The sequence below is a fragment of the Carassius gibelio genome, chromosome B5, assembly GCF_023724105.1.
Source record: "Carassius gibelio isolate Cgi1373 ecotype wild population from Czech Republic chromosome B5, carGib1.2-hapl.c, whole genome shotgun sequence".
Taxonomy (NCBI): Eukaryota; Metazoa; Chordata; class Actinopteri; order Cypriniformes; family Cyprinidae; genus Carassius; species Carassius gibelio.
Window position 1 is genome coordinate 7,989,513 of NC_068400.1, and position 17,146 is coordinate 8,006,658.

The 17,146-nt window shown below is 35.7% G+C and overlaps 1 protein-coding gene across 1 annotated transcript in view; it reads right to left on the minus strand.

Annotated features, from left to right (window-relative positions):
- LOC127957964 (60 kDa lysophospholipase-like) overlaps positions 1–16,879 on the minus strand; it is a 45,885-nt gene extending 29,006 nt beyond the window's left edge. The window contains exons 1-7 of the mRNA XM_052556706.1: positions 16,731–16,879; positions 10,570–10,624; positions 8,613–8,760; positions 4,807–4,936; positions 1,296–1,407; positions 509–634; positions 303–386 (exon numbers count right to left, since the gene is read on the minus strand). Of these exons, the coding sequence (XP_052412666.1) occupies positions 303–386; positions 509–634; positions 1,296–1,407; positions 4,807–4,936; positions 8,613–8,760; positions 10,570–10,587 (618 nt within the window). The 5' untranslated portion in view covers positions 10,588–10,624; positions 16,731–16,879. The remainder of the gene's footprint in view (positions 1–302; positions 387–508; positions 635–1,295; positions 1,408–4,806; positions 4,937–8,612; positions 8,761–10,569; positions 10,625–16,730) is intronic.
- Positions 16,880–17,146: the final 267 nt, after the last annotated feature.

Sequence of the window (17,146 nt, forward strand, 5' to 3'; positions counted from 1 at the left end):
TAGGTGTTTACGCATTTGTGCTGTCTGTGTATACATCACTGAACAATAGGATTGGACATGACAATTTAAACAGCTAAATATGTACTTCAATATTTATGATTAATATTCATTAACCATCCATACTCTAAAACACTTATCATCTGATTTATTTATATTTTTATGACACTGAATACAGTGTTGATTACTGCAAAACACTTAACTGAGTTTAAAAAGTGCAATATGACAAATATTTCATGGTATCGTATAAATACTGCTTTTGCAATGGCTATAAAAGCATCTCCGTAAAGAAAAATCACCCTCACCTCAGGGATATGAAACTGTCCTGCAATCAACAGCGCCCCCACAAAGTTGTCCCTCCCATCACTCCTCATCTCAAAGATGGGCAGCTGCCACATACAAGATGGTTAGTTAAATAATAGTTTACTTAAAAATGAAAATTCCCTCATTATTTTACATTCATATTTACCTAATCTCATTTTGGGGTGAACTATGCATTTAAATGTGTTACCTGTGATCCGGTGACGATGACGGGCTTTCCCAGATTCTCACACATGAAGGATAAGGCAGAGGCAGTGTAAGCCATTGTGTCTGTGCCATGCAGAACGACAAAACCATCATATTTTTCATAGTTTCTCTGTGAATGAAACAAAAAGGTTGAATTTCTCAGCACTGACTGATGGTTTGTTTTGCTAGTCTACATTTTATTTGGAGTATTTCTTTGTTGCATAATGTACATTTGTTAATAGTATGCCTAAAATGAGTTTTAATATCACTATTAATAAGTACAATCGCTGCATAATATCAATCTTTAAATGTAAGATATTCAACAAATGCCTAAAGTATACCTGCAATTGTTCCACTTCAACACAATCAAATATACTCAACTATATCTTTGGTTGGCACTCAGCTCTACTTCAGCACAATCAAAGTTAATTAAGCAAAAAATTAGTTATTCCAATTTAGTAGACATTAAGTATACCAAAGGTACAATTGCAGGGTGTTTTTATTAACCACATAAATATGTAAATGTATTTGTAGTATACTTAACACAAAATAAATGCATTTCAAATACATTATTTTATTTATTTTTTCTTTCACTAGGGCCTGTTTATAAAAAAAAATATCAAAGGTTCTCTACAATTTGGTAATGGCCTGAATTAGTCATTCACTTATTAAATTAACTATAAGTTGTTTTTTATTTTATTTTTAATATTTTTAATTTTACAAGAAAGGATTCTCATATATTCCAACTTCCAAATCATAAAAACGATGCATAGAGATGATTAAAACGGCACCTCAATGTCTTTTCCAATAGTGACCCAGTCGTCCGGGGTTATATTACTGGAGTCAAGCAGGGGAGAGTACTCTAAAAAGATATACACAACCCTCATGTCCAGTTTAGATTTTCTGAAGTGAGCAAAAGAAAAGAAAATAATGAAATGAGATGTCCACACACATTTGACATTTCATACAATGACAGCAAGCTACAAACATCAATCAGAATCTTATTTAGTAAGGTTAAACCAAATAAAACAGACAAAAACTATTACTTTCTAAGGGACAGATTATTTGTAGACAGTGAGAGTTGGATGGGCTTCTAAGAAAAAATATCAATAAATAGGGGGAGGTTTTAGGTGCCTGAGTAGCAGAATGTTGCCGGAAGGTTGAACATGGTTCTTGTAGAGAAGGATGTGGAATGAGCAAATGCTGTGAAGATGCTGAATTCAGAGTTACTTAAGCCCCTTTCACACTGCGATTCCGGAAAATACATGGTTAATTTGACACGGCAATTGTTCCCGGGTTGCTAGATTTTGCCCCTTTCACACTGCCAGTGATTTCATGGAATATGTGCATGCGTTCACACACAACCCATAAAGGTCCTGTAAGGACATGTGATCTCAGGATGTGACGTGTAATGTTCGAGTTGAAAATGCTAGGCACGTTAACTTTCACTTAAGCTGACGAATGATCTCAGCATCAGCACGGATAGTGTAGAGCCAACTGATCTCTTCTTCATTACAGTTTGCACATATTTGTTTCGTTGCGAACGTTGATCTGGCTTCAAAACAACCAGTAAAAGAGTCGTGCTATAACGTGCATCATCATCATCGTCATCATCATGACACAGCTTTTACAGCATTGGTTCTGGCTTTTGTTCACACAGCTCTCGTTCCGGGTCCCCAACCCAGGATCAATCCCGGAATAAATCCAGGGACATGTTTGCGTTCCCACAGAAGGCGATCTGGCAATGTTCTGGCAATATTCCGGGACCAACGTGCAGTGTGAAAGGGGCTTTAGAGTACATCATGTTAGCAGGGGTTATTGTAATAAAGCACTAGAGCACTGGGGGATTTGCCCTTTTTAAGCACAGAAAGTGGGCAGATTTGCATATCCGCCATGTCCTAATTAATATTCATGTGGCCCCATAGTGCTGTTATACTGAGCCACCCTTGTTAGGGGCACAGATGTGCTAAGAGAGTCATATGGCTGCTCTTGTTGAAAAGATTACTTCAATCTCTCTGTTTTAAAAAAGAAATCCCTCCTAACCCTCACGACATTCTCCTGTGAAAGAGGTTGCAGCCCAGGCCTTCTGTGAATCAATAGAACAGCAGGGGCCAAATCAGCCCAACACACATCTCCTCTATGATGAACATGAGATGGCCTATCAGATCAAACTAGCCTCCCCTCAGATGAGCAGGTCAAAACATATGTTTGAGATCATGAAAGGGTGCCATAATAAAAATTACAATGTGCTCAACTATCATTTACATTACATTACATTTATTCTTTTAGCAGATATTTTTATCCAAAGCGACTTACAAATGAGGATAGTGGAAGCAATCAAAAACAACAAAAAGAGCAATTAAATATTAGTGCTATAAAAAGTCTCAGTCAGGTTAACACAGTACACGTAGCATGAGCTTTTAAATAATGTAATAAAAACAAAACAGATAGAATAAAAAAAAGAATAGAGCAAGCTAGTGTTAGAGGTCTATACACACACACACACACACACACACACACACACACACACACAGATATACTGTCAGTGTATCATTTACAAAATAATGTTACTAAAGAGTCGTCAGGCTTATTACTAATATGGTAGTGTAATAAGAGACAGAAAAGATTGCTGAGGCTGAGAACTACAGTGCCCTTAAAGTGACTTGTTCGGTTTACTTTTGTCTTGGCCACGAAATAACTCGTGGGAACGTGATAATATGTCGTGGCCACGGGATATTAATTTGTGGGAACGTCATATGTCGTGGCCACAAGATCATTTTGTCGAGGTAACGACATCCTTATGTCGTGGCTTCGAGATGCTCTGTTGAGGGAACAACATCCATCTCCCATGGCCACGACTTCTTATGTTTTTCTCGTGGCTACGAGTTTAATGCGTAAACAAACCTGCGTGACCATAGCAACCCGGGATTATCAGTGATGGATTCATTAATATTTTATTTTGAATTAAGAAATTATTATATTATTTATACATATAAAATGTATTTATTTACATTTTATGAATTTATGACATTTTATGTTAATGTCGAGCATTTACAGTGTTCTATTATTTACAAAAGTATTCAGAATGTTAATTAAAGAGATCGAAATTGAAGCAAAAAAATCAATATAAACTAAATTAAAAATATAACCAATAATAATAGGCTAATAATAATAATGTACACATATTACGTGGGAAATACTATCAGTTAATGGACAAGACTGTAGGATGAATACATTTTTTTTTTTTTTTTTTATTATGCACTTTGTCATATTTATTTATGATAAACTTAATTTGAATGCTGACGATTGCATGTAATACAGCCCGGTAGCCAAATCACATGGTTAATATACTAATTACTTAATTCAAAATAAAATATTAATGAATCCATCACTGATAATCCTGGGTTGCTATGGTCACGCAGGTTTGTTTACGCATTAAACTCGTGGCCACAAGAAAAACATAAGTCGTGGCCATGAGAAATGGATGTTGTTCCCTCATCATAGCATCTCAAGGATGTCGTTACCTCGACAAAATGATCTTGTGGCCACGACATAATGACGTTCCCACAAATTAATATCTCGTGGCCAAGACATATTATCACGTTCCCACGAGTTATTATTTTGTGGCCACGACAAAACTAAGTAAACCGAACAAGTCACTTTAAGGGCGCTGTAGAGAACAACTGACATAATTGTAAAACATTTAAAAGGAAAAAGTATGTTGTATGTCAGTATGTTGATATTATTTAATACAATATGTATCATGATCTAACAATCAGCAATACACTTACAGCAATATTCTTTAAATTAAGAATAATTTATTCATATATTTTTTAACACCTGAAGTTGTATAAATTATTCATTGTGTTATATTATAAATATAAATTAACTAGTGGAACTAACTAGTTATGAACTACAATTATTCATCGTTCATTCATATGTTTTTATAATACAATTCACAGTACATCATAATAAATAATTTATACAACTTATAAAAAATATATTATATGAAGTTAATCTTGGTTTGTTTAACAATCTGAGAAAGTGTTTATCAGTGGTTCTAAACTGGTGGGAAAAGTCACAAAAATGGGTCGCAATACTGTTCTGAATATGAACGCAGTAAGTAGCAGAAAACAATGCAATATCAAAAGTCTTTAAGGACGTTTTTGCATAATAAGATGATTTTGCTAGTTTGTGGCATTGCCATTTGATTCCAATGTAAATCTGAGTCCTGAAGCAAAATCAACTGAGAACCACCTCCTTAAATAACAAACCTGACTGCATGTTTGTGTGGGAACTTACGGCAACACCAGTATTTTCTTCTCCGGCTTATAACGTTCATACAGTTTCGTGTTTTGTGCATACTGCTCATCATGCATGAAGGGGAGTTTGCGCACATTTTCGAAAAGAGCATTAGGTTCTGGAGACAGAACTGTAAATAAAGAAAAGCAAAGTTACATGCATGAATGTTTCGCCAATCATTATTACATATTCGGGACATCATTACATAATCAGAAAACATATATTAAAACATGTATAATTAGACTTTTATAATTTACTATTTTTATTGTTAAGTTTATTGTAAGTTTATTGTAAAGTTGATGTCTAACTTTAAAAAATGAAGAAGGGAGAAGGTGGAGAATGATGCAACAGGTTGCTAAAGACCCGATGTATGCATTTAAGGGATATATATAAGGAACAGAGTTTAGAATATTAGCATGTAAGTTTAAAATATAAGATTAAAATATGATGCATCAGCCAATGTGTTATGATAGAAAATAAATAGAAACATTTGTTAATTTAGTTACTATAGCACAAAATGTAAGAAGCCCACCCATATAAACTTACAGGATGTGATTCAGTAATTACAAAATGATTTAATTCTTATTGTTGCTACTGATATAATTCGACATATTGATATAATTCTTATTCTTATTATTAAATATACTATACTTTAAGTGTCATTAATGTAGAATACGAAATTAACTATTTTATTTAACCCTTGTGGATTGTTCAAATTCACTACCCTTTCGAGTTGTTCGGGATGAAAACATCCACTCAATTAAACTGCTGTAAAAATGTATCAGATTCACTCATTCATTCAACTTGTTTTGCATAAATCTGTTAATCAACCTCAGTCCTGATCAAAACTACCAAATGTTTTTAAAAAAATCCAAGATTTTAACTCTTTAATTGCCAAGTTAATAAATGATGTCACTGATTTGGGGAAAAAAAAAAAACACACAAAATGACTTATTTTCAATATAAAAGTAATTGTGGCTGGATTTTTTTTTTTACTTTTTATAACAGTCTTGGGCATGTCAAAGATTAGTAGCAACATTGGCATTGATACATTTTTAGTTTTTGTGCAGCATTAGATTACATTTTTTTTCTCCCTAATTTGTTGTTGGTGGCTGTTTTTGCCCCATTGACTTCCATTATAACGACATTTTTTGATTGCAAAGCCATGACACCATGTAATCATGCATTCTTTATTGTTTGTGGTTTTCCCTTTTGGGAAGAGGTAAAATTTGTTAATTTTACAGTTGATCACTAGGTGGGACCATTAACCCTTTAGATAGGCTTGTGCAAAAAAAGGCTTAGTTTCTGGCTTGTATATGGAGTTATATGGAGTATAACAGCAAATTATAGTGTTTGTGTGTGTGTGTGTGTGTGTGAGATTCTTGATTGTTGGTGGTTCTCCCTGTTGGGAAGAGGTAACATTTGTTATTTTTACAGTTGATCACTAGGTGGGACCATTAACCATTTAGATAGGCCTGTGCAAAAAAGGTTTAGTTTATGACTTGTATATGAAGCTATATGGAGTATAACAGCATATTATATTGAGTGTGTATGTGTGTGTGTGTGTGTGTGTGTGTGTGAGAAAGAGAGAGAGAGTGTGTGTGTGTGAGAGAGACCTTTGCGCACTTACCTTAATGTACACCTCAGCTCTTAGAACTACATGAAGAAAAACAAAAGTGTATTTATGCACCTGCTGCCTTTTTAATGGTGGTGAAAGTATTCGCTTGTTAAGTGATGACGTAAGAAGTGCTGTTTCCAGGTCCAGGCCTCAACTCGCTTCACTTGAGAATATGACCTCAGCAGCCGTTTATGAGCACTGTTTATTGATATTGATAATTTAAGTTAAACGCTTTCAAACTTACGATATATACTACAGTCTCCGTGCTCACAGCGTCCCAAACACAAATAATTTTTTTTTTTTTTTTTTTATATTTATATTTTCATTGTCTGGCTATCTGGTACTTCGGTATGGAGTTAAAGGTTAATATTATAACTTTTTCGCTAGTATTCTATCACATTGTGAGTTCATATTAGCACCTTTTGTTGTTTTCTCGTGGTAACTGATAGAGCGTTTGGACACGGAAGCGCTGCTACGTGACGTCAGACTTAACAAGCGAATAGACTAAACAAAAGCAAAGTACGTGGATTTAAACACTTGCATGCCATCGTGCTGGATATTTAATGGTGAGAAGAGCAGCAAGCAACACGAGAAAGGGCTTGACTTGTACCAAAGTTTTAGAAATGATTATGTAGCGTGACCCCTCCAGTGAGCTGCAGATTATTTAAAGTTGGTATTGCATTTTGGTTCATAATACATTAAGTTCCTAAATTTGATGCGAAGTAGATTTTTTTACAGGATTTTAAGGTTTTAAACTGGCTTTACTATCAAGAAAAGACAAGCATTTCACACATAGGCCATCCGTACTTTTCACCATCAAAAGGTAGCAGGTGCATACATTTTTTATTGTTTACTCCATGTAGTTCTGAGAGCATGAGGTGCATATTTTGATTTTTTCAGATACTGTACATCAAGGTAAGTGCACAAAGGTCTCTCTCACACCTTCTCTCTATCACACACACACACTACAATTTGCTATTATACTCCATATAACTCCATACAAGCCAGAAACTAAGCCTTTTTTTGCACAGGCCTATCTAAAGGGTTAATGGTCCCACCTAGTGATCAACTGTAAAAAATAACACATGTTACCTCTTCCCAACAGGGAAAACCACCAACAATCAAGAATCTCACACACACACAAACACTATAATTTGCTTTTATACTCCATATAACTCCATATACAAGCCAGAAACTAAGCCTTTTTTTGCACAGGCCTATTTAAAGGGTTAATGGTCCCACCTAGTGATCAACTGTAAAAAATTTTTTTTTTTCCTCTTCCCAAAAGGGAAAACCACAAACAATCAAGAATGCATGATTGCGTGGTGTCATGGCTTTGCAATCAAAAAATGTTGTTATAATGGAAGTCAATGGGGCAAAAACAGCCACCAACTACAAATTAGGGAGAAAAAAATTTAATCTAATGCTGCACAAAAACTAACAATGCATCAAAGCCAATCTTGTTACTTATCTTTGACATGCCCAAGACTGTGATAAAAGTAAAAAAAAATATCCAGTCCACAATCATTTTTATATTGAAAATATGTAATTTTGTGTGTTTTTTCCCAAATCAGTGACATCATTTATGAACTTGGTAATTAAAAAGTTAAAATATTGGATTTGTTTTTTTTACAAATGTGGTAGTTTTGATCAGGACTGAGGTTGATTAATAGATTTATGCAAAAAAAATTGAAAAAAATATTTATCTGATAAATTTTTACAGCAGTTTAATTTAGTGGATGTTTTCATCCACGAACGTGAATTTGCCCACAATGTACCGTTGAGTTTTTGAAAAATATGAGTCAAAATATGTGTCAAAATAAGATTTGTCACCAAAAATCATTCCATTAGCTCAAACACAGAGAAAGTTGTGGCCAAAATAAGACTCAACTTTACCCCCTAGTGGACGAAAACGTCCCCAACAACGCACAAGGGTTAAATTTTTATTTTGACAATTTGGTTGAATAATTGAATAACTGATGACGGATCATTAATCATAATAATTTACATTAGTAAATTAACTTATGAAGATAAATGAAAGAACTTTTAGCATTGTTTGTTTGCATACATATATCATATACTTCATAATTCTATAATAATAATAATAATAAAAATAATAAAATGCTGTGCCAGTGCTGTTATAAATCCTTTTGCATTCAGGAATGAAAACTCAGCTAATTATGTTTACCGCCATCATGCAAGACCATTCCGATGGTTCCACCGGTGTATATGACCAGGACACTTGTCTCGGTGCTTTGTTCAGTAGACCCCGAACAAGCGTAGGAAACTCTTCTACGACCCATTCCAATGGTGCTCTGGCAGACAGACTTCTGAGACTGAAACACATCGGACAGATTTAACCTCCAACCCAGCGATATCATGCTTGATGAAAGGCCAGTTCATTTTAAGTCTCAACGCCCACAACAATCCAACAGTTTCTTAAAGAGGCAATGCAATGATTTTAAACTACATTCTAAAAAAGGTGGGTCTTTAAAGGTTCTTACATATATTAGCGATTCAATTTTGAGCTATAACATCCTGATGAACCCTTTTATGCTGAAATGGTTCTTTGTGTTAGGCTGATGATACACAGGACAACTTTTATGAGCTTTGGACAATGTGGCCCTCAACCAGGTGAGACACAAGGCCCACGACCAATCTAAATTATCAAGATAGAAATGTATTAGCCATTCTGGATGAGAAACTTCACAAACAACACACGAAAAATTGCTCATAAAGTTGCTCAGGTCTCATCGGCCTTGTAGTTTAGGGTTCTTTATTCCTAACTTTTTTTTTTCTTCAAATCTGTAACTGGCGAAGCACAGCACCTCATTACTGATATTCTGGAGTTCGTAGATTACACAGACGGTCAACACACTCTCAAACAGGTATATGATTTCATTCTTAAATTTCAATACAAATGTACTTTTTATATTGTATCAGGTTTCCGAACAAAAATTCTCTTTTATTTTTCTTTTTAGTTTTTGGGTCACATGTAAGAGTAAGCAGCTCTGTTAAGCTGAGGATACTTCTATCCTCTTCTCCACTTAGCAAAGTAACAGAGACATTGAATGTATAAAGCATATTAAAACAATCCATATTGTTATATATATAAATATATTTAGTTTGATTATTATGGGTTTATGCATACAAATGTGCATCAACAACAAAAAAACATTAAAGCTATAGTATAGATTTTTTATTACATTTTGTTTCTTTAAAGACTGTGAAGGGCTCACTACTGTCCATTTTTTGGCTACATTTGGCCTTACTTAAACAAATGGACACACTGTAACTCTAAACTCTAAACTTGTGTTTCAGGTGCATCATATCCCACAACCTTGACAGAAACTGTCATTCAATCACACCAAAATGCACATAATGATGGACTTAAAGGCATCATAGAGAATTATGAAAATACAGTATTTCACTGGAACTTGGTCTTCATTACACTATTTTCTGTTTCTATTTTGTAAGTATTTATTTATGTTCAACGTCAATTGTCATTTATAAATGTATTTTGCTAATAACTGTTGTTAGAGCACTGAGATTTTTGCTACAATGAACATAAAATAATAAGTATAGAATTTTAAAAATAGGTACCTAATTGACACAAAATGTTGCTGCTGTTGTTGTTTTTATAATGTAAAACTCTAAAGGCTACAAGATAATATAAGACCAGGCAGATAGAGGGGTAAAAAACAATATTAATAAACAATATATACAAATGATATTAATAATGGGCAACTATTATTCATTATATAAATATACTACTATTAATGAAAATAAATGATCACTAAAAAGGTTATTTGTCACACCATTAAGGTCCTACATAAAATTTCCAATGCATGGTTCATAATGGAACCTTATATAAAGGGTTCTATTTAGCACCAAAAAGGGTTCTGCTATTGTTACAAGCTCTTCTCTGGTACTGCTTAGAGCCATTTTTCTTAAGTGTAATACATTCCCATAAATTAATACTTTATGCAACTGGAAATATGTGAAATAAAATACTTTTACACTTGCATCATTACAAAAGTATCATTAAATCTGAATTAGTATCATTATTATTATTTTTTATTCATTTTTTATGTGTATTACATTAAATAAATAAACAAATGTTAAATATTGTTTCCAAATCTTACCAGAAAATGCAAATCCATGTCTTTTCTTGTAGAAGTAGGCAAATTCACAGGATTCCTGTTGAAGATAATCAAGCAGATTGAAATATGCTCTTTTATTTGTGGCAGACTTGAAGTGAAACTGTGTTTGAGCCAATGAGAGTGCTGAGCAATTGAAAAAACCCTTAACACTGTAAGCATAACACTGAAATCACAAGACACCCCACTATTGCCTAGTTAAGAAGTGTTGTCTCAGTGTTGTCCCTACTACGTTAAGCAATCCAGTTAATAAAAAGTTAAATTAAAAATGAGGAACAAATGATAGGGACCATGTTTAATGTCAACACTTTTTATTCTATTTTTTTTTTTTTTACCTGCAATTCACATTAAAGTTTTCAGAGCAATCTGATGTAACTGGCACACATGTTTGTGTTGCTATCTAAGTTGAGGACATTGCATAGAGTTTCATTAATTTTCTATCAGGTCAATGATATATTCTATCCCCTAACCCGAACCTAACCTAGACCTACACATCACAGAAACATCTGCAGAAGACTAGATCTACATCAAAAGATCGTTTGGCTGATTTATAAGCCTTTTTAACTAGTGAGGACCAGCCAAATGTCCTCACAAGTGGGTTGTCATGATCTTTCACTATATAAGTGATATTTACATTTGTTTGTTCTTTTGTAGGCTCTTACCAAACAGAACAATGTCAGTAGATCTTCTTGGAAAAATTAAAGCAGTGTTTATTTCATTTGTATATTTGTTTTATTTTATTTGTCAGTTTGTTTTAGTTTGTTTCTTTGTTCATGTTCTTACTGTCTTTTTTATATAAAACACGAAAAATCCCTGCAGACTAGTGCATTTATAAATTGATGTTTTATATTCATTGAATTAAATATTTATTTTACATTTCAGAATATAAAGCAATGTTTATTCAGCTCCTAATTTGTCATATACATATTACAACGAAAAGTACCATCCCTTTTTCCCAGGTACAGCGGTTGTAAATCCTGTTCTACCTGCTCTACATGTTTTATATCAATTCAGACGTTTGATTTATTGCATGGGACATATTTCCTTGTTGATTGTTAATAATGAACTGCACCCTTTTCCCAGGAACACTACAAGGAAGAAAAAAAGCTGAAACTTTTAACCTGTTAACTGTCACCGCGTCCCGAATACGGGACGCCTACGTTGACTATACTATATTACAATCAAATCTAATCTAATCTTGACAAACTATATATCGTTGGAAAGGTCTAAGACTCCCAGATATATATTTTACCAATATTTTTTGTTAAAAATTATGTAGGAAAAGTAATAGATTAATTTATGACAATAGTGCACCCTCAGAAATCTTTGTTTTGACCTTTGTTTAAAAAAAGACTTCCTCGTTGCCTTTTTCTCTATCACATTTTAGAAATCATCAGAAGTTATTTATCACTTGAAAACATAAAATCTCAAAATTAATCCTTTAAAACCTATTTTAAAATCAGACATTATATTACCATGTAAATGGCACATCAAAATCATGTTATAAAATGTTTTCAAATTTAGGTTTGTATCATGCACATTCAAGTCTATCTTCAAAAACGTGAGTGACAGTTAACAGGTTAATATTTGTCACAGGTGATCCACTGGCCGTGTTTACACCGACAATCTTTTGATGCCCAATTCAGATTTTTTTTTTTTGACAACATACTTTCCTGCATTAACATTATACTTGGCGAAACAAACCAAAAAATTACATTATGATATCAAGAAATCGATTTCAATAGTACATTCAGTTTAATGTAATAGTTTCATGCTTGCATCAGAATTAAAAAAAAAAAAAACTGTCTAAAAAAAAAAAAAAAAACTATCAAGCATAATCCTTCAAACCCCCACACAATAATTTAACCTTGTCTAAAATAGGTACTGCATGTTTTGAACCAGCAACTCGATGGAAGTAGCTGAAAAGAATCATAGAGTGATGTCTGTACTAATGGAAGCTGCTTTCCTCTTTACTGTCATATTACAAAGGTCTGAGAGCTGGAACTGTGAGATTCTAATAATTCTAGGTATCCGCTTAATAATTATTGATCATTTCTTCTTTTTTCCAGCTGAAAGTAACCCATACCAATATACAATATTACGCCGATTCCACAAGTGACCGAGACACTGTTATCATTACATACTGTCTAACAAGAAATCTCTGCAAATGCCTCAGAAAAAAATAAACGCTGTTGTTCTTGTAGACACAATTCACACCTTGAGCCAAAAACAGTTGACTGTCAAACAAGTTAAATAAATATGTTAAGGATTTAACTTGTTCCACTTCCTGCCCCAACTCTTTGGTCTGACTTAGCACCCCTGCAGCAGGGCAACTGGGTGCAGTGAGGCGGCATAGTCACAGGTCAAAACACGGCTCTTCTGTTCTGATCAACATTAAACAGGTTCTCCCCACTCAGTGATGCTCCACCTGAGAAACCTGATGAAAGTGCTCTAGTTATTGGTGATTCTATTGTACAGAACGTGAATATAGAAACACCAGCCACCATAGTCCAATGTTTACTCGGAGACAGAGCGCCTGACATCTTGCCAAATTTAAAAGTGCTGGCTAATGCTAAATGTAAATACAGTAAGATTGTTTTTTACACTGGCGCTCATGATGTACGACTTTGCCAGTCAGAAATCACTAAATATAACATTAAAGAGGTGTGTGAACTATGTCAGACACTGTAATATGGTCTGGTCCCCTCCCTGCTTACCATGATGATAAGATGCATAGCAGACTGTCGTCACTCAATGGCTGGATGTCTAAGAGGTGCCCACAGAATAACATAGGTTTCATAGCAGCAATAGAGGTAAAAAAAGTGAATAAATAAATTACAGAAATTGCTGTGTGCAATTGACAATGTCAGTATATTAAGTATCTTACTGATAATTAAGTGAAGTCACGTAGAAGTCAAGAGGCTGAGTTTGAGTTTAGGAGCCTGATGGCCTGATGGAAGAAGATCCTCCCAAGTCTCTCAGTTTTTGCCATCAGGCTATGGAAGTTAAGATTTTAACAGCTCTGCTTTTGAAGCGTTTGAGGTGGTTGTCCTGCAGAGAAGGGAGAGCAAACCCTGAGATGCGCTCAGCTAAGCGCACATCTCTCCGCAGGGCTTTGCAGTCTTGAATGGAGCTGCTCCCATACCACACTGAGATAAACTTTCTATGGCCCCTGAATAGAACGTTTTCAGGATTGCTGGCAAAACTCTGAATTTTCTCAGCTGTTGCAGATGGTACGGTCTTTGCCTGGTTGTTTGAATGTGTGAAGTCCAAGTCAATTCCTCGGAGATGCTTACATCAAGGTACTTGAAGCTGCTTACCCTCTCCACAGGTGTCCCGCTGATCATAAGATGAGTATAGGGCCACTGCTATCTCTCCCTGAAGCCCACAATCAGCTCTTTAATTTTACTCACATTCATAAAGAGACAATTGTCCTGGCACCATGATGGGAGTTTCTCTACCTTATCCAAATTGCACATTTTCACCTGTTTAAGTCTGTATGGTTATATGTTAATTGTTCTGCAATTTCTGGAGCACGTTCCCAAGAATTTCACTCACCAAGCCACATGTGCTGTGGTGATGTGACAATAAAAGTGACTTGACTTGACTAAAGAAACAAACACCCCCTACCTCTGCTTTCCCTGTGAGGTCTTTCATTGAGAATCCTGTAAGGTTGATGTCTGAGTCTGGAACCACTGCAGACATCAAGGTTTCGGTGAAGCAAATAATGCCGCAGTCCCATGTTTTTCATTGGTATGAGATAAGTGCCCGCAGTTCACAGAGTTTGTTGTCCTGTGACTGAACGTTAGCCATCAAAATGGTTGGGATAGGAGGTCGGAGGGGACGACCTCTGAGTCTGACAAGGAAAGCGGCTCTCTTCCCCCTTTTCCGGAGGTGTTTCCTTGGTCGTGACTGTGCAGCCCAGACAAAGAGCTCTGATGTGGTGTTTCTAAACAAAGTGCCGGCGTTCAAGAACTCAAAGTCCGGATTGGGTTGTGCGATGTAGGAACCTATGTTTAAAAGCGTGTCTCTGTCATAGAACACTTTGTTGGCATCAATGGAAGTGCATTAGCATGGTTTAAATCGTACGTATATGACGGCCATCAATTCATAGCAGTGAATGAAGGGGTGTCATTTCGATCAGAAGTGCAGTATGGAGTACCTCAAAGCGCAGTACTAGGGCTGTTACACTTTAAACTTTACACATTACCCTTGGGAGATATCAGGAAACACGGTGTTAGCTTTCTCTATTATGCTGTTGATACTCAGCTCTATATTTCTTTATGGCCCGGCGAAACATACCACAAAACTAACGGAATGCATAGTCGATATAAAAAAACTGGATGATGTGGAATGTCTTACTGCTAAATTCAGAAAAAACAGAGGGGTTAATTATAGGACCTAAAGAACGCGGTCTAAGACTTGACGGCTGTTCTGTCAATTCTTCATCATCAGTTAGGAACCTAGGTGTGCTATTTGATCGCAATCTTTCCTTAGAAAGCCACGTTTCTAGCGTTGTTAAACATTTTTCCATCTAAAAAATATATCGAAATTATGGCCTATGCTCTCAATGTCAAATGCAGAAATGTTAATCCATGCATTTATGACCTCAAAGTTAGACTGTAATGCTTTATTGGGTGGTTGTTCTGCACGCTAGTAAACAAACTACAGCTAGTCCAAAATGCAGCAGCAAGAGTTCTTACTAGAACCAGGAAGTATGACCATATTAGCCCGGTCCTGTCCACACTGCACTGGCTCCCTATTAAAGATCATATAGATTTTAAAATCTTACTTATTACTTATAAAGCCCTGAATAGTTTAGCACCTCAGTATTTGAATGAGCTCTTGTTACATTATAATCCTCCATGTCTGCTGCGTTCCAAAAGTTCAGGCAATTTGATAATACCTAGAATATCAAAGTCAACTGCGGGCGGCAGATTCTTTTCTTATTTCACGCCTAAACTCTGGAATAACCTACCTAACATTATTCGGGAGGCAGACACACTCTTGCAGTTTAAATCTAGATTAAAGACCCATCTCTTTAACCTGGCATACACATACTAATATGCTTCTAATATCCAAATCCGTTAAAGGATTTTTAAGGCTTCCTTAATTAGATCAACTGGAACCGGGAAAACTTCGCATAACACCTGATGTACTTGCTACATCATTAGAAAAATGGCATCTATGAAATATATTAGTCTGTTTCTCTCTTATTCCGAGGTCACCGTAGCCACCAGATCCAGTCTGTATCCAAATCAGAGGGTCACTGCAGTCACCCGGATCCAGTACGTATCCAGACCAGATGGTGGATCAGCAACTAGAAAGGACCTCTACATCCCTGAAAGACAGCGGAGACCAGGACAACTAGAGCCCCAGATACAGATCCCCTGTAAAGACCTCGTCTCAGAGGAGCACCAGGACAAGACCACAGGAAACAGATGATTCTTCTGCACATCTGACTTTGCTGCAGCCTGGAATTGAACTACTGGTTTCGTCTGGTCAGAGGAGAACTGGCCCCCCAACTGAGCCTGGTTTCTCCCAAGGTTTTTTTCTCCATTCTGTCACCAATGGAGTTTTTGTTCCTTGCCGCTGTCGCCTCTGGCTTGCTTAGTTGGGGACACTTCATTTACAGCGATATCGTTGACTTGATTGCAAAAAGAAATTAGTCTTTAAAAATTTTGCTCCAATATACTTACCTGCTGATCAAAAATCACCTTAAACCTAAACTAGATTTTATTTTATTTCAGGAGGGCGTACTCATTTTTGGCAACACAACATTTTTATTACTTTAATAAGAAAATTAAAGTATTTTCTTAAATAATTTTGACATTCTTCCTTGGAAATTGATCAAGCAGACTTGTTGGAACATTTTATCTACAAACAACTTCCCTAACAATCCTTGGTCTAAGTGTTACGTCCCCAGCTTGTCTAGGGGTGTGGGACTAACAAATATATACCCAGGATGGAAAAACCAAGGAAAACTCAAAACATGTGTCAATTTCATGTATTCATCTATTTATTTAAGCCCCATATGAAGTGATCTACAAAAACCGAAGCTCAATAAAAACCATACAACACAATATACGGTCTTCACGGCTCCCACTGCGTTACTGAAACACATGTGGAGATTGCCCACCACTCACCATGCTGACTTCCAGCTAATCAGGAACCTCGTTCCAACAGCTGCCTCCACAGAGTCCCTTGACCGACAGTACGGGGAGAAAACTAAGATCAACACCGCTATAAACCACACAGTTCACACAGAAATTCATACAGTATGCCACGAGCTGCCCAGGGAAAAAGAACAACAACCACAAGAGCACTTCACTGGCTCAATTTATACACCCTTACTAATTGCCACTGATCCGCTTCAGCTGCAGGATTTTCACTTCGTCAACCTAAAGATATGGGACACCTGCTGAATAGAGACAGAAAACACCAACAACACACACACAGACCTCACGGGTTGTAACGCTAAGTAATGAGTAATTGCTGACATTTGTGTGTGTGTGTGTGTGTGTGTGTGTATATATATATATATATATATATATATATATAT